At 40.1% G+C, this 26,393-nt stretch overlaps 2 protein-coding genes and 1 pseudogene across 2 annotated transcripts; 2 read left to right on the forward strand and 1 right to left on the reverse strand.

The window, feature by feature from the left end:
• The first annotated feature begins 3,183 nt into the window (after positions 1–3,183).
• Positions 3,184–9,141, forward strand: LOC121794803 (alpha-amylase 3, chloroplastic-like). The gene is made up of 13 exons (XM_042193149.1): positions 3,184–3,560; positions 4,064–4,194; positions 4,287–4,341; positions 4,443–4,565; positions 4,686–4,791; positions 5,183–5,526; positions 5,943–6,637; positions 6,919–7,108; positions 7,366–7,472; positions 7,586–7,835; positions 7,943–8,065; positions 8,192–8,359; positions 8,567–9,141. The coding sequence occupies exons 1-13, from the start codon at positions 3,276–3,278 to the stop codon at positions 8,723–8,725; spliced, it is 2,736 nt and encodes a 911-aa protein (XP_042049083.1). The 5' UTR covers positions 3,184–3,275; the 3' UTR covers positions 8,726–9,141.
• A 60-nt stretch (positions 9,142–9,201) lies between these two features.
• On the reverse strand, positions 9,202–17,410 carry LOC121796533 (annotated as a pseudogene).
• A 6,799-nt stretch (positions 17,411–24,209) lies between these two features.
• On the forward strand, positions 24,210–26,290 carry LOC121794804 (splicing factor ESS-2 homolog). The gene has a single exon (XM_042193150.1). The coding sequence runs from the start codon at positions 24,328–24,330 to the stop codon at positions 25,882–25,884; it is 1,557 nt and encodes a 518-aa protein (XP_042049084.1). The 5' UTR covers positions 24,210–24,327; the 3' UTR covers positions 25,885–26,290.
• Positions 26,291–26,393: the final 103 nt, after the last annotated feature.

Consider the following 26,393-nt stretch of genomic DNA (forward strand, 5'->3'; position numbering starts at 1 on the left):
TCACGTTGTTGCTTTTGTACAGAAATTAAGATGGAGAGAAAACTCGTTAAAATAAGTGGTGCGAATGAAAATGACGTGCAAATCGCGTATATATAGTGTTTCGAAAAAAAAATTTGAGCTGACCGATCGGGAGCCTGCAATGGCGGCCAGCCGACTGGCGAACGGATCGGCCAGCGCCCGAAAATCGGCGTCGGGTCCAATGGTTCGGCTAGCGGACCGGCCAGCGCCGGGAATCGGCTAGCCTATCCGCTCGCCGCCATTGGAGATGCTCTTATAGAAGATTATTGTGAAAGAAGAAGTCTACAGAAAATAAAATTATGACTCCTTATCCACGAAATTCTTAAGAAATATTTCTAGAACGAAAATAGTTAAATCTAATAAAATTCAAGCTAGTATTTGATATTAGTCTATTTATACCTTAATGAAGTCGTAATATTTCGTCTTACCGTTCGAGGGTAAAGGAAATAAGGTAAAAAATAATTAAATTGGCCGAAAAATTAGGGTTGGCAATTTTCGACACGACACGATAATCCGACACGAATCCGCGCGAAATTATTGGGTTGGGGTCAAGTCTTAATGGATCCGTGTCCTTACTGGGTTGACCCATTAAGAACCCGATAATTTCGGGTTGGGTTCGGGTCGGATGCGGGTCGGATACGGATAACCCATTAAGAAATAATATTATTAATTTTATTATTATTTAAAAAAATATATATTACTTTAATGTTTTAATTTCTTATCAATTAGGTTTAAATAGTATAAAATGAATTTTAATTGTGTAAATTAGGTTAAAAATTAAGGTTTAATCGTGTAATATTATGTTTTAATCGTGTAATATCAGGTTCGGGTTGTTATCGTGTCGTGTCAACCCATATTATATCGTGTCGATAACGGGTTCGTGTCGGGTGCAGGTCGTGTTCGGATTTGAAGGTAGCAGGTTGGGTTCGTGTTCGGATTTGCAGTTTCCTTAACAGGTCGGGTTCAGGTTAGACCTTATTGGGTTGGGTCATTATCAGGTTGACCCGATAACGACCCAATTCGCACGATTTGCCAGCCCTACGAAAAATCAAATCGGGCAGTGCCAATGGCCAGTTGTTGCCAATGAATATTTTTTATAATAGATAATGAAATTAGAAAATGATATGCGCTAAGAATATGCTGCAAATAATGATAGTATATGCTTTTTAAAATTCTTTAGCATGCTCTCCATCTTGGGACAAAAATGGGCCCAATTAGTTGGGCTTTCATATTGCGATCTCTCCCAACTCTTGAAAATTTACCCTAGGACTAATGGTGTTAAAATTATTCTAGTAAATTTCATCACAAGCTTTATAATTTAAGAATTGTATTTGACTGAGGGTTTTGAATTTTGAAACTCGACATATGAAAATATTGATCTAATTTCTAAATTAATATAGTTTTGATCTGCCTTGAAATGTTAATGGAAAACATAAGATCTAATTTCTAAATTAATATAGTTTTGATCTGCTTTGAAATGTTAATGGAAACGAAAAGAAATGAGAGAAAGTTTGACGGATGATTTTGATCGAAACAAGAATCAATCTTGATACAAAAGGCCAAATCCTGATAGTAAGATTTGCCAATATGGTATAAAATTATACTGGAATTTTCCAATATGATAGTATAAAATTACGTTGGGATTTGCCAATCTGATGGTAAAAAATTATGCATCTTATACTAATGTTATTATTAAGTCATTTTAAAAAATTTGAATTTGAAATCGTTTTAGATTATTTTAGATCACCCTTTTAAAATGATCTAAAAATAAATTAACAAAGAAATTTGTGACATTTGAAAATAACCTCCTTATTTTTAATTTTCTATTTATAATAAGATTGAGTTTGGCATATTATCACCACAAAAAATGGGGAGTATGAGTGTGTGAGCCTTTTGTGTGTTGGATCCACGTTAAATGGCATGTGAGGCATAAATCTCCTCATCATGTGCCAAAAATCCCCTTTCCACGAAAAGTACACCTATTTACAGTCCCCACCATCAGCTTTCTTCAAATTACAAGATCACCATCACATTTTAGGTATTTCCGTATATGTTAATTAATTCCACGAGCAGAAAATGCTCAAACCCAAAGTTGCCAGAGTTCAGCACATAAAAAAACAAACAAATAGTAGTAGGTATTAGGACTTCATATAACTCTGGGTAAAGCTACGAATTTAACTTCGAAGGAGCAAAAGTATATGCGGATAAATTTTGAGAATTTGAAATGGGACATATATGAAAGAATTTTGAAAATTTCCCATAATCGTAGTTTCATTTTTTGTTCTTTTATTTGGTGTGGAGAGAGAGGTTGTCGAGGCTATAATCTTGGGACAAACTACACAGTATAAGTAAACTTATTCGGCGTGTTGTGAAATTTTTTATGCATTAGTGTTCAACGTTTAATATGTTGAACCTTTACACTATTTATATATTTTTAGTATTAAGATGTTGGATACTTACATTATTTATTTCTAATTTCATTTTTTTTAATTCTTTTGTGTGTATTCTAAATTGATTCACTAATAAATATAAATATTATATTCACATCAAAACAACAAAACTAGTATATGATTAAAATTTTAAAAAAAATCAAATAATTCAAGAAAACACATAATTGGAATAAAAAATGGAGAATATGAAGAAGATAGATAAAGAAGGAAGTGTGGGAAAATGTATTTACAGATGAAAAAAAGAAGAAAATGTTATTGTAGATGGAGAATGCAATTGGATATTTTATTTTATTTTTATAAAATTTGATTCTATATAAAAGTTATAATGACGCAACATTCATGCAACACGTGAGAGCGTATTACCCGAGAATCCAACATGCTCAACGTTGCGCAACGTCATGCTTTGGCAAATAAGCATGCAAGCTCAGCCTTTGAGCACGCTGCAGCGCATGCCCTTAGCAAATCCCGACTACAACTCTTGAGCGAGTCTTTTCAAATTGTATGTCGCTTGGGTACGCCTGAGTAAAATATGTATTTCCTTCTTTTTTTGTCTAACTTTTATTTTAATTCAAGTGTATTTCCAAATTTGTTTATGGTGTTTCTGGCTATTATTGCAACTTGGCTTAGATATTTGAGGATTTTAGTGAAAAGGGGGTGATATATGTAAATGGTCGTAATTTACACACAGATATTTAAGCGAAATATAAAATCAATACATTCATCAATAATCATATACACGGATGTGATACAAATATCTGCGAACATCTCCACATTTCTTCTCCTGAATCTCTTCTGCATCTGATCACAATGTCTGTAGTTACGGCGGACTCACTCTTCAATCTCCACCACCGCCACCATCGCCGCCGCAATACTGATTTCAAACCCGTCGAAAAGTTGCAGCTTGTTTCCAAAAATCCCATTTCTTTCAACCGCAATTGCACGCACACGCCCAACCGCCGCGCCAATTTTCGCTCCCGTCGTCATTACTGCCCTCCCAAAGCTCTCAGCTCCTCCGGCACCGCCGTCGTTGAGACGCCCGAAGCTACAGATGTCACCTTTTCTGAAACTTTCGAGTTGAAGCGGCGTGAAAAGGTAGAATTTTTGTATTTATAGCTCGTGGAATTCGTATGTTTGTTGAGTTGTGTGGCTAGCGCGTTTCTCGGTGAGATCAATTTAAACGTAATGTAAGTGTAAATTTGGGATTTTAGGATGTTAACCTTGATTGTGCAAGTGTGATCATTTTGTGAAGGCCTTTCTGTTAAACTGTTTGTTTAATTGGAAACTTGGATTTCGAATTTTGGTTTCCTGAAATTGTTTGCATGTTGTGTTTCTTCATGAGATCAATCGTAAGATTAGCAATAAATTATTTTGGAATCTTGAAGGAATTTCTGAAAATTTTGTTGCTTAATAGTAGCTGAAATAAAGGAAGTGGGAGAAAATACCCCAAAGCTTTAGTCTTTGTTTTCCTTCAGCTCTAATCACTTTTTCACTGATAACTGTAGTTACTTGCTGTTGAATGTGTTTCTAATTCTATGCCTCAAAGTAAATTTAATACAGTATGCTTTTTTCAAAGCCTATTTTGCTTATTGTGACAGCTGGAAGGAAAGATAACAATCAGATTAGAAAGTGGAAAAGGTGAAGATCACTGGAGCCTTACTGTGGGGTGCAGTTTACCCGGAAAATGGGTTCTTCACTGGGGAGTCAATTATATTGGCGATACTGGCAGGTATACAATATTTTAGTGATGGAAATACTGAAGTATGCACATCATAGTTACATGGTCATGACAAATGAATATGTTTATTTTCATTGTTGCAGCGAATGGGATCAACCTCTTGAGGATATGAGACCTCCAGGATCCGTCCCCGTTAAGGTAAATATGGATTCGTTTAGCTGGAGCTAACGAAAGCATTCCATTTTTTTTCATGCCTCTTATGTTCTTATGTGGATACTGGTATCAATTGCTTTTTCCAGGGCTATGCAATTGAAACTCCTTTCGAAAGATCACCTGCTTCATCTCTAGGAGATTCTTTTGTTGAAGTGAAGATTGATTTCAACACAAACAGTTCTATTGCTGCCATAAATTTTGTGCTGAAGGTGTGTTCTGCTGTGTTGCTGGGCAAATGTTTTTTCTCTGACTGGTTCATGGTTTAAGTCTCCACAAATATTCTATCTTGGATGTATCCTTGGACTTTTTGTGACTTTTTGGTGGTCTAGGATGAGGAAACTGGGTGTTGGTATCAGCATAGAGGAAGAGATTTTAAAGTTCCTCTTATCGGTTCCCTTCAAGATGATGGCAATGTTGTTGAAGCAAAGAGCTTGGGTGTGTGGCCAGGTTGCTTTGGATATGTTTGCTCTATAGTTCTAAAATGTTTCATTCTCACATGTTCTTCTTTTTATTTTCTCTTTCTATTTTGGTACTTTAGATGCTCTGCTGACGAGTATCCTGTGCGCTAGGGATTTATTGATACTGCTAACTTTTTAATTCCAGTGGTTGGTTAAGTAACACATAGTGATATATGTTGGTTAAGATTGATTTAACTTGGCTTTTTCTACGTTATATTATTTTTTTCTTCTTAATGTTACTGTGTCCCATCCATCGAGTGTTGGAAAGATAAATGCATAATTTTTCTGTTCTTCATAGCTTCTTGCCCGTCGACTTTACATTCAGTCTTCTCAATGTTTGAAAATTGTTAGTATTTTTGTTGTGGCAGGTGACTTGGGAAAAATATCCAACTTGCCTCAGGAAACTGAATCTGCTGATGCTCAAGTAGATGGCATTAAAGAATCTAGCTTGAAACAGAGGCCTCTTCAAGGTTTTTACGTAGAGCAATCTGTCTTTAAAGAAATTTGTATCGATAACTCAATGAGTGTGTCAGTGAGTCACTGCACGGAGAAAGCTAAAAATGTGGTGCGTATAGAAACTGATCTACCTGGAGATGTAGTCGCACACTGGGGTGTTTGGAGAGATGAAGGTAAAAATTGGGAAGTGCCGGTAGAACCGTACCCTCCTGAAACAATCACATTCAAGAACAAGGCTTTGCAAACGCGGTTGCAGGTATACCAAAGAATTAGATCTGTATGGAAGTATGTTATGAATGACTTCAATTTTATTGCATACTTAGCCAACCGGTGCTCTCCGAATATATTCACTGACGTCAATTTGATTAGTCAGTCATGAAAGGCTTACATGGTAAGAAGTTTCAGATGTGGCATCTTTTACATCTCTCCTTTATTCCACTTATATTTACGTACTGCTGTGATTCTTTGAAGCACTAGTAAGAGTAATGTTTGTTTCGCAATGTCCTTACTCCTTATCACTGCTAATGGCAATAGTAATTGTCAAGAATGAGCCTTTTGTGTTTGAAATCAAAAGTTTTAGTAATAACATTCTATATCTTGAAGAAATTTTAGGTTACTTACCCTGTATACTTTCAGTCATTAAGTTAATATTATCATTATTCTTCATTGCAGCAAAAAACAGACGGAACAGGTTCTTGGGGGGCATTTACATTGGGTGATGAATTCTCCGCATTTGTTTTTGTGTTGAAGCTGGGCAGTAATACATGGTTGAATTGCAAAGGAGATGACTTTTACATACCCTTCTCAAGTAATGCAACCAAAGCTGAACTCTCTGGTTCTACCCATTCTAGTGGTGAGGAACAACCTGTGGCTCTTGATTCCCAAGCGACGTCTGATGATACATTTGATGACACATCTGAGTCAAAAGAAGTAGTTTCTGCTTATGCTGGTGGTATCATTAATGAGATAACTAAACTAATGAATGGTATTTCCACGGAAAAGAGTAGGAAAACAAAAAGCAGACAAGCCCAAGAGACCATTCTCCAAGAAATTGAGAAGCTTGCTGCAGAAGCCTATAGTATCTTCCGAAGTTCTACACCTATATTTACAGAAGTTGAACTGGCTGAGGTGGAAGATGATTCACCACCCCGTATAACAATATCTTCAGGGACTGGTTCTGGGTATGAAATCCTCTGCCAGGGATTTAATTGGGATTCCCATAAATCAGGAAGATGGTATCTGGAGATTCAGGAAAAAGCTTCAGAATTAGCATCACTTGGTTTTACTGTTATATGGTTACCTCCGCCTACTGATTCTGTTTCACCTGAAGGCTACATGCCAAGGGATTTGTACAATTTAAACTCCAGGTATCATTTAATATACACCATTACTGATTCACATGCCCTACATTAATAGAAACAGAAAGAGTGGATAGTATTTTAGGCCTATCTGACTACAAAGTCAATTAACTGATAAATGATCAAGTGTGAACTATGGCACAGAATAGCATTATTTACGATAGAACCTTTACTCTTCTCATTGGTCATGAAGTTACTCACAGTGTTGTTGTTACTGTTAGAATCAACACCAGTACTTTGTGATGATTATAATTGCTGCAAAAATGATGACGAGAAATAGTTTTTGTTAGGTATGGAGATATTGATCAGTTAAAGAATGTTGTGAAGAAACTGCATGAAGTGGGATTAAAGGTTCTCGGAGATGTTGTCTTAAACCACCGATGTGCGCAGTTCCGAAATCAAAATGGTGTCTGGAATATATTTGGAGGTCGCTTGAATTGGGATGACCATGCAGTTGTTTCTGATGATCCCCATTTTCAGGTTTCAAATCCTTCGACTTGATTTCCATGTGTAAATTTGTATTTTTAGTAACATCCATCAAGTATGTCAATAAGATAGTGTTACTAACCCAATAAGGACATTCATCTTGGTTTACAAAAGTAGCTGAGTAATCTTATCGTCTATGAAGTATGAACCATGTTTGGTGAAACCTTGTGTCCTGTGTCTTTTTTGATGTAGCAGTCTGTGCATTGGGTATGCTGCAACTCTAAGTATTGTCTCTGTTTGATCACTCACAGGGAAGGGGTAACAAAAGTAGTGGAGATAACTTCCATGCAGCTCCAAACATTGACCACTCTCAAGAGTTTGTCAGAAAGGACATTAAGGAATGGCTATGCTGGTTGCGGTTAGTTATTAGTTTAAAATTCTGTTATTTTCGACTAACTGAAAGAGAAGTACACAAAACATTTCTGTGTAAATGTGATGTTACATGAGATTGGCTGGTACTTTGATGTGCAGAAAAGAAATCGGTTATGATGGATGGAGGCTTGATTTTGCACGGGGATTTTGGGGTGGCTATTTCAAGGACTACTTAGAAGCAAGTGAGCCTTATTTTGCCGTAGGGGAGTTCTGGGATTCACTAAGTTATAGTTATGGTGAGATGGATCATAATCAAGACGCACATCGGCAGAGAATAGTAGATTGGATTAATGCCACAAGTGGAACTGCTGGTGCATTTGATGTCACAACCAAGGGAATTCTTCATTCTGTAAGCATATGATTTTAAATTTCTCAATAATATAGTAATTATTTATTGTGCTCTAGTTAAATTGGCCAACTGCTGTTTTCTTGTCTCTCCTGATCCGCGTCATATAGGCACTTGAAAGATGTGAATATTGGCGATTATCTGATGAGAAAGGAAAACCTCCTGGGGTGATGGGATGGTGGCCATCTAGGGCTGTTACTTTTATTGAGAATCATGATACCGGTTCCACTCAGGTTGGACCTCATTCTATCCTTGATTTCTTCCGTTTATAGTCAGATCTTTCAACTTCTGAGCTGGTTTATCAGTGATAACTAAGCGTGAAACATTATGTTTGCTAAATTTACTCTTCTGTTTCAAAGGGTCATTGGAGATTCCCAGGTGGTAAAGAAATGCAAGGTTATGCATATATCCTAACACACCCCGGCACACCATCTGTCTTCTATGATCACATTTTCTCGGATTATAAATCTCAAATCAAAGAACTCATCTCTATCCGGAAGCGCAAAAAGATCCACTGTCGGAGCACAGTAAGCTTCTGAAGTTTTGTCTTTGATTTTTTCTCCTTTTTGCGATTGTAAGTTTAAGGTTTCACTGGAGTTTCCATGGCGTCATATGCGACTCAGGCCTCTGCAATGATTATGACATTCAACTTTTATGAATTTTGAGCAGCATACCGAATGTGAGGTTGTTTTTCATATGCAGAGCTCTGACCACATGCTCTTATCTGGATTTAGGTTAAAATAGTAAAGTCAGAGAGAGATGTTTATGCAGCAGTAATTGATGATAAGGTTGCAATGAAGATTGGACCTGGACACTATGAACCCGATAAAGGTGCAAAAAACTGGTCTTTGGCCACGGAGGGCAGAGATTACAAGGTCTGGGAAGCATCATAAATCCGGAGGCACTGCAATACAAGTCTATCGACAAATATATCACTGACACTGCCAAATAAGAAGATTCTGACATTGGTTGATTGCTGCCTGTACTTCTCCAGAACACCGTCATGGCCCTTGGAGTTGCTGCATCAGTTTTCCCCCCTCAGGCCTTCGCTAACAGATAATTGACTATTAAGTTATACTAATAAGTGCGCTTCCAGATTGTGGATGGCGGAATGGAATTCACGGCTTTATGTGTACTGTATGTATACTTCAGCAGCCATGTTCACGAAACAGCTACTGCGATGAATAATATATATTGGTAGAACAGGTAGAGAATCCAAGTGGATTCTCATCTTGTATGTGTTGATTGTATCATTGTGACCAGATACTGTTACACTGGTTATTTAATACTAAGAAAATAAATTTGTGTACGCTATAATTTAGCAAAGTAGATCTGTGGTATCAATTCAACTAAATTTGGGTATCTTTAGTTTTCATAATGAATAACCTATAAATATGTCAAGCTACAAATCGTCCCTGTATGGAACAACTGGACTCCGGACTCTGTGAATGCCATCGGACCATTCCAAAGAGGCTGACACCATTTTCTCTTTAGTCTTCCCACTAATGACCACTTTAAATGACTTTTTCTCGTTCATAGCTTCAAATGCAAGGATGCTAGGCTCCACTGAAACGATGTAGTCTGAGCTTTTAGTCGTTGTGACCTTGTATGTTGAGTTCCCAAGTCCAACATTTGTAACTACTCTAGTAAATATCTCAGAAAAAGTCACAAACTTTGTTACCATTAGCCTTAATGCAGGCAGTCATGGAAGGGTAGTTAAGGTCCTTTGGTGTGATTCGCCCTCGAGTAAGGCAGCTGCGCTTCCCTCCAAATATCTTTCCCAGTTTTGCAGGTTTGTAACCCACACTGCCCAGCATCTTAACATAATCCTCTGCAACTGTCTCATAAATGAGGCCGGCATCTGCAGCTCTCACTGGATCAATATGCTCAGCGCCATACGAGAATCCTGCTAGTGCTAGTGGATCTTTAGTGGCATCCATTCTCCAAGCTGAGAAAAGGGTAGCTAAAATGAGTTCTTTTTTTTCCTTTCGGCTAATCACTAATCACTGATTGTTACCAGTTGTCATAAGAGCTGATTTGATTGCTGAAGGGGACCAGCTAGGATGCAATGATTTTAGATAAGCAGCTACTCCAGAAACGTGTGGATAAGACATCGATGTTCCAGAAAGTATGTTGTATTTAATAGATCTATCGTCTCCATAGACATAGAGGTCTCCAAACCGAACCGAACCGAACCGAACCGGACGAACCGGCCCGGAACCGTCACCGGCGGTTTCGAACCGCAACTAGAACCGTCGGCGGCGGTTCGAACCGGGACTGGAACCGCCCGAACCGCCGGGCCGGTTCAGGTTTGCAGAATTTGAAGAACCGTAACCGGCGGTTCCGAACCGCCGGTCTCGCCGGAACCGCTGGTTCCGCGGTTCCCGACACCTCCCGACACCTTTTCAGGCCTACTTCCTAGCCTTTTCAGAAACCGCTCTCACGGCCGCCGGTTTGGTCAGAAACCGTTGACGGAAACCGCCGGTTTCGGCCGAAAAAACCGCCGGTTCCGGCGGTAAACCGGCGGTTCAAACGGCTTTTTTTAAAATTTGAATTTTGAATTTGACGAAAAACCGCAGGTTCCAACCGAAAACCGGCGGTAAACCGCCGGTTCGGCCGTTTTTTTTCAAATATGATTTTTTTTTAATCACAATTTTCCTGTATAAATACCCCCCTCCTCTTCATTTCTACTCACCACATTCTTGTGTTAATAAGAATTTCTCTCTCAATCTCAATTTCTCTATTCTCCATCCTCATTCTCTCAAGTTGTTTACGTTATTTGCGCTCATACTTTACTCTCACGTTGTTCACGTTATCATCTTCACACAATCACACTACTCTCTATTCTTCACTTTCAATTTCCATAAATATTTATATCATGTCTTCATCTCGTCGTGGTGGTGATCGGGGCAAGGGAATTGCCCAAGATCAAAGTCAAAGTGATACTCGTCGTCGACGTGCCCCTTCTAGAGCACAAGTTGCGAAGGAGGTGGGAAGGCTAGCCGCTCTTCGAGCTCAAGTAAGTTATAATATGTTTTAATTTTTTGTTAATTCATTTTTATTAAATTCATAATTTCATTTTTCAACATCTATGTGTCTATGTGTTTTATTTTTGTGTTAGTATTTTTACTTAGTTGTATAATTTTCGTAGGAGGAAGAAGATCGAAATGCGGTCTTGTTACTTGCCCTCGCCGACGACGACCAACAAGGGGGCATTCACATTCGGCTTCGCGTTTCGAGTACGATGTGAATCTATCGTCGGACGAAGGCGATGATGGATCGCATCAATTCTCCCCTTCTAGCACCGGCCAAGTTGGCGACAATGATGATGAGGAGGCCGACCCTTCTCCTTCCGCAGGACGACAAAAGAAAAAGATGCCTCCCAAGTTGAAATCCGAGATTTTCACCAAATATTTCAAGAAGGTCCCGGTGGTAATTTCAAATCCTAATGATCCGACCACTACCGTGGAGACAAGTGAGTTCAAAGCATATTGCAAATATTGCGATAAAGTCTATCCATTTGTTATCGGTGGGGGATATGGTACTCTCCATCGCCATTTGAAGTCAAAACACCCCGTGGAATATGGGCATACTAAGTCCCAAAGCCAAATAAACTTCCCCGCCGGCTCATCGTCTCAAACAGGTACGCCGCTATTTAAATATGGTCCGAAAAATGTTACCGATGCTATGGTAAGATGGGCGGCAATGAAACATTTGCCGTTCAATTTTTTTAATGACAAAAAATATGAAGTTACTATGCAAACCGCTTTTAATGTTGCTACAAAGAGAATTCCCCTCTCTACTGCTCAAAGATCTAACAACCGTCAGTTTTTTGACAAAAAACGAGAGGTTGGAAAATTCCTCTCCACCTTGGGGCACAAAGTTAATATTTGCTCCGATGTGTGGACGGATTCTTTCCAACGAAATTCTTACATGGGAATTTCATGTCATTTTATAGATAATAGTTGGTCTTTAAATAAACGTTTAATTGGTTTTAGACAATTTCCTTCCTCACACACCGCACAAGCAATTGCATCTTTAATTATTCAAGTTTTGAATGAGTATAAGTTATACAACAAGATATTTTCGGTTGGTTTTGATAACGCAACCGCTAACACCGCAAGTATAGCCGATTTAATTGCGGCTTGCTCCCCGGTAATAAGTGTTAAGTATTTTCACCAACGATGTATTTGTCATATTTTAAACTTATGTGTACAAGATGTTTTGCCTTTATGGTAAAGACATATTCAACCTATTACTACAGCTGTATCCTTGATCCACTGGAAGCCTCAAATTGGCAAGGCGTGGAAGAAGTATTGCCATTCGAAGAAAATAAGGTACACAACTTTTACTTTAGACGTGTCTACTAGATGGAACTCCACATATGATATGTTGCAATCTACATTGGAGCATATAGAATATTTAGTTGATTTTTATAGAACTTACCTTGTTGATGATTTATATCTAACATCTTCTTGTTGGGATCAAAGCATGAGCTTGTTTAAGTTATTCAAAGGTTTTCGAAATGCCACTATTGAGTTATCGGGTATGTATTATTGCACATCCGTTCGTGTTTTAGAACATTGCATGATCATATCACTTGGTTTTAAAACTGCAATGAAAAATTCCACAAACAATCTTGAGTTAATGTGTGTTTTATATTATATGGTTGAAAAATGGCTCAAGTATTTCAACGAGATCCCCACGGTTTTTTTGCTTGCCAAAGTTTTGGATCCAAAGTGGAAACTAGTTGGTACTTTCAAAATTTTAGAATTTTATTACAACAATTTGGCTTGTATTGATCTTGAACCACTCCGAGCTTTGCAAACTGACGAGGACGACAACTACATAAACCTAGCCCAAACATTCCAAATAAACATCCCCCACCTCCCAAGCCTCCAAAGAAGTTTTGAGTTCGACTTGCGGGCTCTCTTTCACGATTACGAAGCCAAGTACAACCGTACCCACCGAGTGAGACCTAGACCCCCCCCCCGTCAAACACATAACTTTGGCTTCTTCCAAGTTGATGACCCCGACGCCCAATCCCAATTGGCGGACCTATACGGCTTCAGCAGCGGAGGAAGGACGGCAAATTCGACAAGTGAGTTAGACTTATATTTTGACTCACACTTTTCATTCAATGAGGAAGAAGGAGGTCCCGTTCCCCAACAAATCGACGTCCTAGATTGGTGGGGATCACACGAGAAAGATTTTCCCATCCTTGCATCAATGGCCAAGGATATCTTTTCGGTTTCGGCTTCCACTGTCGCCGTCGAGTCCGCCTTTAGTGTTGGAGGCAACGTCTTGGACGACAGAAGAAGTAGACTCACCGGGCAAAACATGGAAGCCACCATGTTACTTGATGATTGGTGCTCCGCTGAAATTAGAGACCAAGAACCGGATTGGAACAATCAAGTAGTACAACCCGACCAAGACTACTTCCCCGACGAAGAAGAGTAGGCGCGCCGCCAATTCCTCCGATCAAGCCAAATAGGTAAGCAAGGTAAGAGAACTACGTGGACTTTGATTCCAAAATGCAATTGAGCATTGAGGATACGTAGGCATCTCAACTTAAATTTTAAATTTAAGTTGAGCTCGAGTCCTTTTCCTTTATTTTTTTTCTCCCCTTTGTTTCGAATATGTAATTTTTAAATTGTAATCAAGGCTTTAGGTCTTTTGTAATTTATAATTTTTAAGTTGTAATTTGTAAATTTTAAGTTGTAATTTGCAATTTTAAAGTTGTAATTTGTAATTTTGAAATTGTAATGTGTATCAATAAAATTGCATTTGTACATCGTTTTATTCTAATTTTATTTATGCAAATATATTTACATTTTTTACTTGAATTTCAAATTTACAATTAAAAAAAAAAAATCGAACCGCCGAACCGGACGACCGGCCAGGAATCGGATTTGCACGGCGGTTCCGGCGGTTCACGGTTCACGAACCGGAACCGCCGAACCTTGGCCGGGCCGGTTCAGATTCATCCAAATCTTGAACCGGAACCGGCGGTTCCGAACCGTGAACCGCCGGTTCCCGAACCGTGGTGACGTCTACATAGATATCTGATAGCGATGCCAGAGGTGAAAAAGCTGCCAGGATTTCTATTCCAGGTGCTGTTACATCTGGCTGTATATGTAAAACGAATCAGATGCGTTACCATAACATATCATGTTAACTTGTTCTTCAACGCTGACTTTGGATAAGTGAAGAAGATTGCACCTTTAAAATATCTGGGATGATGATATTCGGACCTCTTGAGGAAAAGCTAGCAACTAGAGGGGCATCAAGATGTTTCACTGATTCACTGGTCATTATTTCTACTTTGGGGGATCTGTAGTGAGGTTTGAGTTTGACTCATTTAGAACACAAAAAAATGCTAAATAAAAGATAAGATGATTTTACTCTGTGGATTTGAGGTAGCTCTGGATGACGTGGAAGTCATGCTCCTGCAAACTGGAGGCTGGAATTGGAAAAACGATGAAAACATCACCAAAAATATCCGACAAGGCAACGGTGCCAATAGCTCGTGCAATGATGGCTTCTGCTATGCCTATGATGTGGAGTAGCAGGCGACGATTTTTCCCTTCACTAAAGTTGGCTCTAAACACCCTGGAAAACAGTACCTAACTGTGTAGCAAGGAATTAGGCTCTTTCTGAGTCATTCTATAAGAGAAGGGATGTTGGAGTTTAGTCTATTCTGCTTCGCGCTGAAGGTATTCACTCCCTTTCCCTGCAAAACATGTTATAAGATAACAAACTTGATCAAGAAAGTGTTGAGTTTCTGATGCATACTGTCAATATACTCCCATTTCCAAGAGCAACTTTGGTGATGATCCTCCTATCAGTACTGCTTGCAGCAACTGATAAAATCCACGGGACGATGCTGGAAGTTGATTTCTTTAACCCTGTGTTCCCTGCAGCTTGCACCACTAAAATTCCCTTAAGCGATGCATGAAGAGCGCCAACTGAGATGGGATCATGCATCGGTCGAGATGCTGTTGTGGCCCCGATGGAGATTGAGATGATATCAACTCCATCAGCTATGGCATCATCGAATGCAGCTAGTATATCTGCCGATTGGCAACCACATGGATTACAAACTTTGTATACTGCATTCGTGACAAGGGAACCCCTCCTCGGGCTGTTCCTTTGGCAATTCCATAGAAACTAGCATGTGTTACAGAGTTTCCCGCTGCTGTCGAAGCGGTGTGAGTGCCATGGCCCTGTACATCTCTGGCAGAATCATCGGGTAGAGGCAGCGAGGTGTAGTGACGAGCCCCTATCACTTTGCTGGATAATAAGAAATACTAGGTGATCTGGATAAGAAGCATTTGATATATTTAGTAAGAAAAGAAGTTACACTTGTTGCAGGTGAAGTTCTTTCCACCACTGCAAGCACCTTTCCATTTCTTGGGAGGAAGGCTGAAGCCTTTGTCACTGAAACTCTCCGACTCCGGCCAAATTCCAGTGCCGATGACACCAATAATCGTGTCACTCTCAACTGTGGGATTCCGGTCAACATTTTCATGAAATCCCAAGATCTTGTAGTTTTGGGGTAAAAACGTAAACTTGGAAATATTGATACTACTCCTTCATGACCTGCATGATATTCAGAGAAAAAAATAGATGCTAACTCAGATATGAAATTACATTATGCTGAAGATCAGCAAAAGGTTATGTGATAGGACTGAAAATATGCATGAGTGGAACTTTACTTGCCAACTTTTCGTGCTCTTGAGCCGTGAGATAGGCTACAAACCCGTTGAAACTTCTTGTGTAACTTCTAAGCAAGGACTGTCCCAAAAACCTTTTAGAAGAAAACATATATCACTATTCACTGTTATTTATATATGCATAAAGCTATATGTAATATAGCAAGTACTTCTGTTACCTGCTGTCAACAACTTGTTGAAGCATGTTAAAATGATGCGATGAAAGAGAATGATCTCTTTCAACAAGATTTCCCATGTACACAATGTATACCTACTTTCAGAGTGAGTTCAGACAGTCAAATAAATGTACTCCTTAAGAAACTTGGACAGAACTTACCTGTCTATCATCCTCTGCTGCGAAAGGTTGAAGGGCGTTGCTCAAAATCAGAACAAGAACAAGTAAAATGCAGGAAGTTCGAAGAGAGAAGAAAATTTGCATGATTGTGAGACAAGATATACTCAACCTCATTCCAATGTTAACCTATACTTTTAAGTCACTAATTACTACCCCATTAAATTAACTTCCATATTGGAGGTGAATCATTGAATCAACTATCTGCTACTCTGGTGGGTTGATAATTACAGAAGGTATTTCCTTTACTCGTGTTTCATTTCAATAATTCACATTATATGCACTTAATAATAGGACGTGAAGAAGAAAGTTATAACTCTATTTGGACGGCTCACCTAGAAATAAATCATATTGATTGCAATGTAAGAACAGCTGATATGTATCAATCACTACTTTTCAGTATTGTTACGTAGTTTTCTCACAATAGCAAAGCATTCAGTTCATACACTGTCAACAACGACTGGACTGCAAACTCTGTGAGCCCCATCAGACCATTCGAGTGAGGCCGACACCATATTCCTGCTGATCTTACCACTGATAACCACTTCAAATGATTTTCTCTCAGTAGATGCTCTAAATGATAGGATTCCAGGTCTTACTGTGATGGCACACTCGCTGGGAGAAATTCACAGCGTCAATAGCAATGTGACTAGTCATTGAAGGGTAGTTGATATCTTTATGAACAAGTGCCACTGGAGCTCCAAGTTGGACAGGTGAAGTTTCCTTGAAATATTTTTATCAGTGCTCTCACCGGATCAAGGTACACACGCTGTATGCTGCGATTCTTGCAGAAGGTGCTCCTCCTCTTGCAATGCCATAGAAACTAGCATCTCTCACATGGTTTCCTGCTATTGTAGATGCAGTGTGAGTTCCATGGCCAGTGATGTCTCTGGCTGAATTGGTGTTCGATGATGAATTCGAGTTATAGTAAAGCTTACTGCAAATCAAGAATTAAGAGTCAACACAAAAAAACACATCGAGATCGTACTTGTTGCAAGTGAAGTTCATTCCACCATTGCAGGCCCCTCTCCATTTGTTCGGAGGAGGCCCGAAGCCTTCATAACTGAAACTCCCCGATTCAGGCCAAGCGCCAGTGTCGATAACACCATTGATTATGATGGTTTCAACAGAGGGGCTGCGGTGAACATTTTCAGCAAATCCCATGAAATCCCAAGATCTTGTTGTTTGAGGATTGTAAGTTATGCTAGGGAAAATCGACACCACCTTTCCATGATATGCATAGCAATTTAGTGAGTAGTTTCCTCGAAAATCTCTTGGAGACAAGCATAGATAGATCTTATGCAAGAATTAATTAAAGCAGAAATTTTACTGGCCAACTTCACCCTCTCTTGATATGTAAGGTAGGCTGCAAATCCATTGAAACTCCTCTTATAACTTCTCACCAAAGATTTCTCCACAAAGCTACTACGTATATTGGTGTTGGTTACATATACCAGGCGCCAGCCATTATATACTGTAATAATGGAGTGCTCATTTCAGTTGGAAGAAGCTCGGTTAGAAAGGAGTTCGGTAAGCTCGGCTTACCGAGCTGGAACTAGCCTGGAACTAGCCGAGAAGAAGAAGAAGGCAGAAGTCGGTAAGCTCAGCGGTAAAGAAGCTCGGTATGGAAGCTCGGTATGGAAGCTCGGTAAGGAAGCTCGGCGTTGAGCTGGAATGAGCCGAGAAGGAAGAGTTCGGTTGTAAGCCGAGAAGGAGTTCGGTATTGAGCCGAAGAAGGAGTTCGGTCTTGAACCGAGAAGGTAGAAGCAACCTAGCCGAACTAGCCGTTGGAGCAGCAGTTAGTTAGCTGAGATGTAGCGGTTATTCTTCTTGCTTTCTTGATTCTTCTTGTAGTTAGTTAGTAGCAGTTGCTACGTGATTATGGAGCTTTAAATAGCTCACCGTGTATGTAGTTTAGAGTAGAGTTTAATCAATAAAGAGTTTTCCAGTTTTCTCTCCAAGATTATCATCTTCAATACTCAAAGTGTGAGTGTGTGTGTTTTCTGCATTGTGTGATCTCATACAACAGTGAGTGTGTGTGTGATCTTATTGAGTGTGTGAAAGCCTTGTGTGCGTAAATCCCAACAAGTGGCGCCGTCTGTGGGAAAGGGATATTGAAGCTGATTTGCAGAGGATCAAACGGTTTCAGAGATGGCAGCAAGGCTTGATGCAGAGAAGTTCACAGGCAAGAATGATTATGGCCTGTGGAAGATGAAGATGAAGGCGGTTTTAATTCAACAAGGCTTGGCGGCAGTTCTTGCAAAACCAGATGAGAAAGGAAAGGCTCCAGTGCTTGATGAAAAAGCTCAGGCAAAGATGGAGGAGATGCAGCTCAAGGCACATTCTGCAGTGATTCTGTGCCTTGGAGATAAGGTCTTGAGGGAAGTTCAAGAAGCCAAGACTGCGGTGGAGATCTTGGACAAGTTAGATGAAGTTTACTTGGCCAAATCCTTGGCTAACCGGCTGTATCTCAAGAAGAGGCTGTATGCCTATAGTTTTTTTGGAGATAGGTCCATCATTGAGCAGCTAGAGGAGTTCAACAAGATCATTGATGACCTGGGATCTGTTGATGTCAAGATCTCAGATGAGGATAAGGCCATTCTCACATTGAATGCCTTACCTAGCTCGTATGACCAGCTAAGTGATGCAATTATCTATGGAAGAGATAAACCTATCACCTATGCAGAAGTCTATTCAGCCTTGATGGCCAAAGAACTCCAGAAGACAGCCAACAGAGGCTCTGCAAGCTCCAATGTTCAAGCTGCAGAGGCCTTGAATGTGAAGAAGTTCAAGAAGCAGAACTTCAAGAAGAAGTTTATCCAAGCCCCTTGGCCTAGCGGTAAAGGGTGCTGGATACCGCGTCCATCCTGGAGGTCTCGAGTTCGAACCCTGGGTGGCGTAATTTGTCTTTCCTCCTTGTTATAGGAGTTGATTTGTAATTTCCTCCTTCATATATATGATATAAATATATGAAGTTAATTTAAAAAAAAAAAAAAAAAAAAAAAAAAAAAAAACTTCAAGAAGAAGTTTGAGGGCCCTAAACCCTCAAGTTCAGATGCTCAGAAGGAAACCAGAGCTTGCTATTGGTGCAAGAAACCTAGACATTTGAAGAAAGATTGTCATGCATGGAAGAGAAAGATGGCCTCAGAGGGACACAATCAATCTGATTGTGTGGAGAGTGCTGATCCCCCGGCTCAACTCATGAATATCAGTGATAGTGGGGTCAGTCATAGGTGGATTATGGATTCGGGGTGCAGCTTCCATATGTGCCCCAATAGAAGCTGGTTTCATGATCTTCAAGAAGCATCGGATACGGTTGTTCTTGGTAATAACCACATTTGTCAGATCAAAGGAATAGGGAAGGTAAAGCTAAGCCTACAAGATGGCTCTATAAAGATCCTAACTGGGGTGAGGTATATTCCAGAAGTAAAGAGGAACCTCATCTCATTGGGAATGCTGGAACAGAAAGGGTTCACCATATTGATGAGTCAAGGAAAATTGTTTGTGAAATCTGGAGATGCAGTGATGATGGAGGCTGACAGAGAGCATATTCTCTATTATCTGAAGGCTAGGGCTGTTGATGGAGAAAGCAATGCAGTGTCAGATGATTCCATAATGCTATGGCACAAGAGATTGGGCCACCCAGCCGAAGGAAGCTTGAAAGAACTCATCAAGAAGGGTCTGATCTCTGGAGATTTCAACAAGATGGACCCCTGTGAGCAATGTATACTTGGAAAGGCTAAGAAGGCACCCTATCCTACAGGTATTCACTCTTCTACAGCCCCTTTAGACTACATACATAGTGATCTTTGGGGGCCTTCACCGGTGTGTTCAATTGGTGGAGGAAAGTATTATCTAGCTATCATTGATGACTATACAAGAAAGTTGTGGGTATATATTCTTAAAGAAAAATCTGAAACACTCACAAAGTTCAAGATATGGTGTAAGGAGGTTGAGCTAGAGAAGGGTAGAAGTGTTAAATGCTTAAGGACAGACAATGGCCTAGAGTTCTTGTCTGCTGAGTTTGATCTGTTTTGTAAAGAGAAGGGTATGAAGAGGCACCGGACTGTTCCTGGTAATCCTCAGCAAAATGGTGTTGTGGAGAGGATGAATAGGACAATCCTAGAGAGGGTGAGGTGCCTACTTCTTGGGTCTGGTTTGAGCAGCAGATTCTGGGGTGAGGCTGTGTATACAGCAGCCTATCTCATCAATAAATGCCCATCTACTGCCCTGAAATCTGAAACTCCTGATTACATGTGGTATGGAGCTCACAGTGACTACTCAAAATACAAGGTGTTTGGGTGTGCAGCCTATGCTCATGCTAGGCAAAGTAAGCTTGAAGCTAGGGCTCTGAAATGTATCTTGCTGGGGTATCAGAGAGGTGTTAAGGGGTATAGGCTCTGGTGTATTGAGCCCGGTAAGCAGAAGGTCTTGGTGAGTAGGGATGTGGTGTTCTTGGAGGATCAGATGCCATTCCTGAAAGATAAGTCGGACTCCAATGAAGATGAGGGTGATTTCTTCAAGGTGGAGCCTGTGGGGGTTGGCCTAGGAGCAGGTGGAGTCATTGACTCGGGGAGTGAGTCTGATTCAGATAAAGAAGAGGCTCCAACTCAGGGCAACCAGGCTGGTGAGTCTATATCAGACTCTATCAGGGACTATCAGCTTGCAAGGGACAGAGTTAGAAGAGAAACAAGGCCACCAACAAAGTTCTCTGATGTTGTGTATTATGCTCTGTGTGCAGCTGAAGGTATTGATGGTGCAGATCCACTCACATATAAAGAAGCTATGCAGAGTAAAGATAGAGAAAGATGGATTGAAGCCATGAATGAGGAAATAGAGTCTTTACTCAAGAACAAAACATGGATTTTGGTGGACAAATCCAAGCTGAATACAGATGGAAAGGAGAGGAAGCTGATCAGTTGCAAGTGGTTGTTTAAAAAGAAGGTAGAAACCACTGATAAAGACAGAATCAGGTTCAAGGCAAGGCTGGTGGCTAGAGGCTTTACACAGCAGGAGGGAATCGATTTAAATGAAGTGTTTGCACCTGTTGTGAAGCACACTTCGATTAGGATTCTATTGGCTGTGGTGAATCAGCTTGACTGGGAGCTACAACAGCTTGATGTGAAGACAGCCTTCCTCAATGGAGATCTAGAGGAAACTATCTTCATGGAACAGCCAGAGGGCTATGTGAAGATTGGAGAAGAAGGCAAGGTGTGCCTGTTACAGAAAAGTCTTTATGGACTTAAGCAAAGTCCTAGACAGTGGAATAAGAAGTTTGATGCACAGATGAAGAAGATTGGCTTCTCCAAGTCAGAATATGATGATTGCATCTACATCAAGAAGGCAGGCAAGACTCCCATTGCCTACCTATTACTCTATGTGGATGATATGCTACTTGCAGGGCCTTCTATGACAGAAATTCAGAAAGTTAAACAAGATCTGAAGTCAAGCTTTGAAATGAAGGATCTAGGAGAGTCAAGGAAGATCCTAGGCATACATATTCAGAGAGATAGAGGCTGCAAGAAGCTGTGGATGCTGCAAGCTGACTATATTGAGAAAGTTTTGCAGAGATTCAAAATGGAAAATGCAAAAGCTGCATCAACTCCTCTGTCCCAGAGTTTTAAGCTATCAAAGGAACAAGCCCCTAAAACTAAGCAAGAGGCTGGTGAGATGGAGGCTATCCCTTATGCTAGTGTGGTTGGAAGTGTTATGTACACTATGATTTGTACAAGACCAGATTTGGCTCATGCTATCTCAGTGACTAGCAGATACATGGCAGACCCGGGGAAGGAGCATTGGAATGCTCTTAAGTGGATATTGAGGTACATGAAGTCAACTAAGGACTGGGGGATTGTGTTCAATGGCTGGGAAGGTGAATCTGAGGAGGTTGTGCAGGGCTATTGTGATGCAGACTATGCTGCAAACCTGGACAACAGAAAGTCCCAAACAGGTTATCTTTTCACCATGTTTGGAACTGTAATCAGCTGGAAGTCAGGGTTGCAAAGTGTTGTTGCTCTCTCAACAACAGAATCAGAGTATATAGCTCTCACTGCAGCTGTACAGGAGAGTTTTTGGATTCAGGGAGTGATTTCTGACTTTGGTTTTGACCAAAAGACAATGGTGATTCATTGTGACAGCAGCTCAGCTATGTGCTTGGCTAAACATCCGGGTTTTCATGAAAGGAGCAAGCACATAGACATAAAGTTGCATTTCATTAGAGATGAGATTGAAAAGGGGAGAGTGAAGGTGATTAAGATTAACACCTTGCACAATCCGGCTGACATGCTAACAAAGTCTCTAGGTAGAGACAAGTTTGATCATTGCAAGAAATGGATCAATGTTTGTGCAAGAACTGAGATGAGCCCTCAGGTGGAGAATTGTAATAATGGAGTGCTCATTTCAGTTGGAAGAAGCTCGGTTAGAAAGGAGTTCGGTAAGCTCGGCTTACCGAGCTGGAACTAGCCTGGAACTAGCCGAGAAGAAGAAGAAGGCAGAAGTCGGTAAGCTCAGCGGTAAAGAAGCTCGGTATGGAAGCTCGGTATGGAAGCTCGGTAAGGAAGCTCGGCGTTGAGCTGGAATGAGCCGAGAAGGAAGAGTTCGGTTGTAAGCCGAGAAGGAGTTCGGTATTGAGCCGAAGAAGGAGTTCGGTCTTGAACCGAGAAGGTAGAAGCAACCTAGCCGAACTAGCCGTTGGAGCAGCAGTTAGTTAGCTGAGATGTAGCGGTTATTCTTCTTGCTTTCTTGATTCTTCTTGTAGTTAGTTAGTAGCAGTTGCTACGTGATTATGGAGCTTTAAATAGCTCACCGTGTATGTAGTTTAGAGTAGAGTTTAATCAATAAAGAGTTTTCCAGTTTTCTCTCCAAGATTATCATCTTCAATACTCAAAGTGTGAGTGTGTGTGTTTTCTGCATTGTGTGATCTCATACAACAGTGAGTGTGTGTGTGATCTTATTGAGTGTGTGAAAGCCTTGTGTGCGTAAATCCCAACATATACTACTCCCTCCGTTCCATAGTAATGGAGGCGTTTCTTTTCGGCACGGAGATTAAGAAAAATTGTGTTAGGTGAGTTAAGTAAAGAGAGAATAAAGTGGAAAATGAAAAAGGTAGAGAGATGAAGAGAGAAAAAAGTAAGAGAGAGTAAAGTAGGTGTGGAAAAATGTGTTGACTTTTACTAAAAAAGGAAATGACTCTATTACTATGGAACGTACCAAAATGGCAAAATGACTCTATTACTATGGAACGGAGGGAGTATATTTTTGCAGCCAAGAATAGCATAAAACTATTTATGCAGATAGAAAAATTAGTAGTACTACTATACAGTGAGGTATTAATACACTTGATTTAATGAGATACTGATCAAGGACATGATTCTATTATTAATCCCATTCTTATTTTGTGTATGAATTCAGAGGATCAGCAAAGCAAAAAAAAAAGAACAACCTCTTGATTTTATTTGAGTTCCTTTTATGTCTTTTCACCAATAAAATAGTTTCACGCTCATTTATGTTGTTAAAAAAAAATTAAATTCCATCGATAATGAGTAAGAGAAGTGATGAATTGCTAACTCATCATTTAATTGCTAACTACAGCTAATTTAAGATCATAAGATTTTAGAAATCTTGTGATCTACAATTTGCCATGTGTAATTTTGTTTTTCATTTTTTAATATTAAAAAGATAATAATAACTATCAAATTTAGGGTTTAGAAATACAATGTCAATATAGTGTATGAAATACATCAATACAAAGACATGACAATGTCAATACAATTTCATATTGACATTGTACAAGTATTGTATTGACATATTAAATGACGTGTGTTGACATAAATCTGTTAACGAAATTTATGAAAATTTTTTGAAATTTTTTTCAAATTTTGACATCGAAACATATGCAAGTGAGATCTCGTTACAATCCTTATGAAATTATCTTTAATTTGATATATATTGTGTGAAAAAATAATTTAAATCGAGAAAGTTATATATGTTTTAAAGTTATGAGATATTTTTCAAAAGTTATGTACAACTAATTTGTTGTAAATTGACTTTAATACCCCTATTGACTTTTTTGTTGATCGTATTGACATTTCGGGGATGATCTAGGCCCTTGATTTAAATATCTAATTATTATTATTTAATTATAGCTAGTCATTAGATATTGAATTAATAATATAACAAATAACAATAGTTTATCCATTTTAATTATTATTCTAGAATTATTTTTGTCTCAAATTGGATTTATTTACAGTATGTTTTACTGTTGTTAGATCGATCGAAATATTGCCAAAAGTCAGTGGTAAATTTTCCCTTAAAAGGGTTAGTCATCGACGTGTTCCACAACTGAAGACCAGAATTCTGATCTGATTTCACCCAAATTCTGAAACCCTAATTCCTTCAATTTCTGCTGCTTCTCCTCCCTCCCAAAATCATGTTGTTATCCCCAGGCCACTCACCCCGCCACCTCTCTACGCCTTCGCCCGCCCCTTCCGCTTCCTCCGATAACCCTAATTCCTCCCATGCCACCTCTTCAACTCCCGATTTCGCCAACCGAAAGCGCCGTCGTGGGCCCGATGTTCTGGACGAAGACGCCTACGTGGCCGCAATCGAGAAGATAATCGAGCGAGACTTTTTCCCTGACATCCCCAAGCTGCGCGATCGTCTCGATTGGCTGCAGGCAATTCGCAGCCATGATCCCGTGCTTATCCGCGACGCCCAGCTCAAGATTCTCGAGCGCCGCCGCATCCGGAAGGGTGAAAAGTCCGCTGCTGATGCTTCGCTCCGCTCCGCCACTGCAACCCCTGGTTCGTCCTTTTTACGAAATAGTTCGGTTACTCCGTCGTTTTACAATGAGCATAAAGAGAATTTTGTTGGCGATAAAATTGACGGCGGTGATGACGGACGGGAAGGGCAAGTGGATGTTTCGTTGTCGCTTGATGAGTTTTTTAGAAGGTACACGAGTGAGGATAATGAGAGCTTTTCGAAGCTTGTAGAGAAAGTGAATCGGAAGAAGAAGGAAAAGTATGGGTATTTGCTGGGAGCTGATTCAGCTGAGGGGAATTCCGGGAACAATTTGATTGAGGAAGGGAATAAACGGGAGAAAAGTAGTACCGACGGCTATGGAACATCGGATCAGCCGGTGAGTACATTGGACGGGTGGAAATATACAGCCAAGAACTTCCTGATGTATCATCCTGCTGATAATGGCGAAGTGCCTTTGACTGAGGAGGAGAGAACGTTGAGGTTGAAAGCAATGACAAAGGAAATTAGCAGACCTAATACGAGATTCCATGCCAAAGCTTTGGATGCTGATGAAGCGCAGGATGATGACTCTGCTGTTTTGCTCTATCCACCTGTTGCTGGGGCTACTCCTATTGCAATAAGCAGTAGAGATATTGATAAGGTGAAGAGATATGATTTGGAGGATTTGAGGAAGACCCCAAATAAATTCTATGCAGAGTCTGAGAAGAAGGCAGATAATGGATATAGTTTTGTGAAGACGCCTTCCCCTGCTCCTGGGGTTGATGAGTCACCTTTAATAACCTGGGGTGAAATTGAGGGGACTCCGCTGAGGTTGGAGGCAGAGGATACACCAATTGATATTGGCGGCAGTGGGAATGGGCCACAGTTTAAAATTCCGATGCCTCCTTCAAGGGATATGAAGGCGCATTCTTTGTCGAGGGAGGCTGCAAGGAAGCTCAGGGAGAGGTCAAAGATGTTTCAGAAACCACCACTGCATTCGCCAGTTAGAGGAGGAAGCGCAAGTCCAAGTCGACAGATACTTTCACCTGCTGCCCAGAAGTTTATGAGGAAAGCAATTGCCAAGTCTTCAAATTCTATTAATGAATCCCTCAGAGCAAGTTATCGCAGTGGGAGCCCCGGACTGAGCACTCCAAAAGCTGGGAGGAGTATGTCTCGGTTGGGAAGAGATGGCAGCGTAGGTTCCAAGTCGCCTTCTGTGAGAGAAGGCTCTGATCTACCTTGGTGATCGGTCTCTACATTGTCAGTTCTTGAGTTATTCTATCCTTACCAGAGGCAATCATCCAGTTGTTGTCTACAAATTTATGGGGCATTCATTTCAGAATGTTCAGATGGCGAAGAAGATATAGTTCTTTCTCTATGTTTATTTCATAAGTTTCTGTCTTTACTATTATTGCCTTTCATGTTGTAAAATGGTGAATGTTATGCAATGCAATAACCTTGATTGCCAAAATGAGATTGAGATTGAGATTGAGATTGAGATTGAGATTGAGATTGAGATTGAGATTGAGATTGAGATTGAGATTGAGATTGAGATTGAGATTGAGATTGAGATTGAGATTGAGATTGAGTGTACAAGGTCCTTTGAAGCATTTATTTATTGTTTAGGACTACTATTATTCTTGTTGTGGGTATTTGCTTTATTATTGATTTATACTAGTATGATATTCCCATAGATTCATGGGAAACAAATGCATTATATCCAAGGAATGATCGAAAGCCTATAAGGTGCTTGCT

The sequence above is a fragment of the Salvia splendens genome, chromosome 3 (genome assembly GCF_004379255.2).
Source record: "Salvia splendens isolate huo1 chromosome 3, SspV2, whole genome shotgun sequence".
In the NCBI taxonomy this organism is placed as follows: Eukaryota; Viridiplantae; Streptophyta; class Magnoliopsida; order Lamiales; family Lamiaceae; genus Salvia; species Salvia splendens.

Coding starts and splice junctions, on each gene's coding strand:
- LOC121794803 (XM_042193149.1), top strand. CDS start 3,276: ATGTCTGTAGTTACGGCGGACTCACTCTTCAATCTCCACCACCGCCAC. Junction 7,473..7,585: donor GAATGGCTATGCTGGTTGCG/GTTAGTTATTAG, acceptor TTTGATGTGCAG/AAAAGAAATCGGTTATGATG. Junction 7,836..7,942: donor CCAAGGGAATTCTTCATTCT/GTAAGCATATGA, acceptor CGCGTCATATAG/GCACTTGAAAGATGTGAATA.
- LOC121794804 (XM_042193150.1), top strand. CDS start 24,328: ATGTTGTTATCCCCAGGCCACTCACCCCGCCACCTCTCTACGCCTTCG.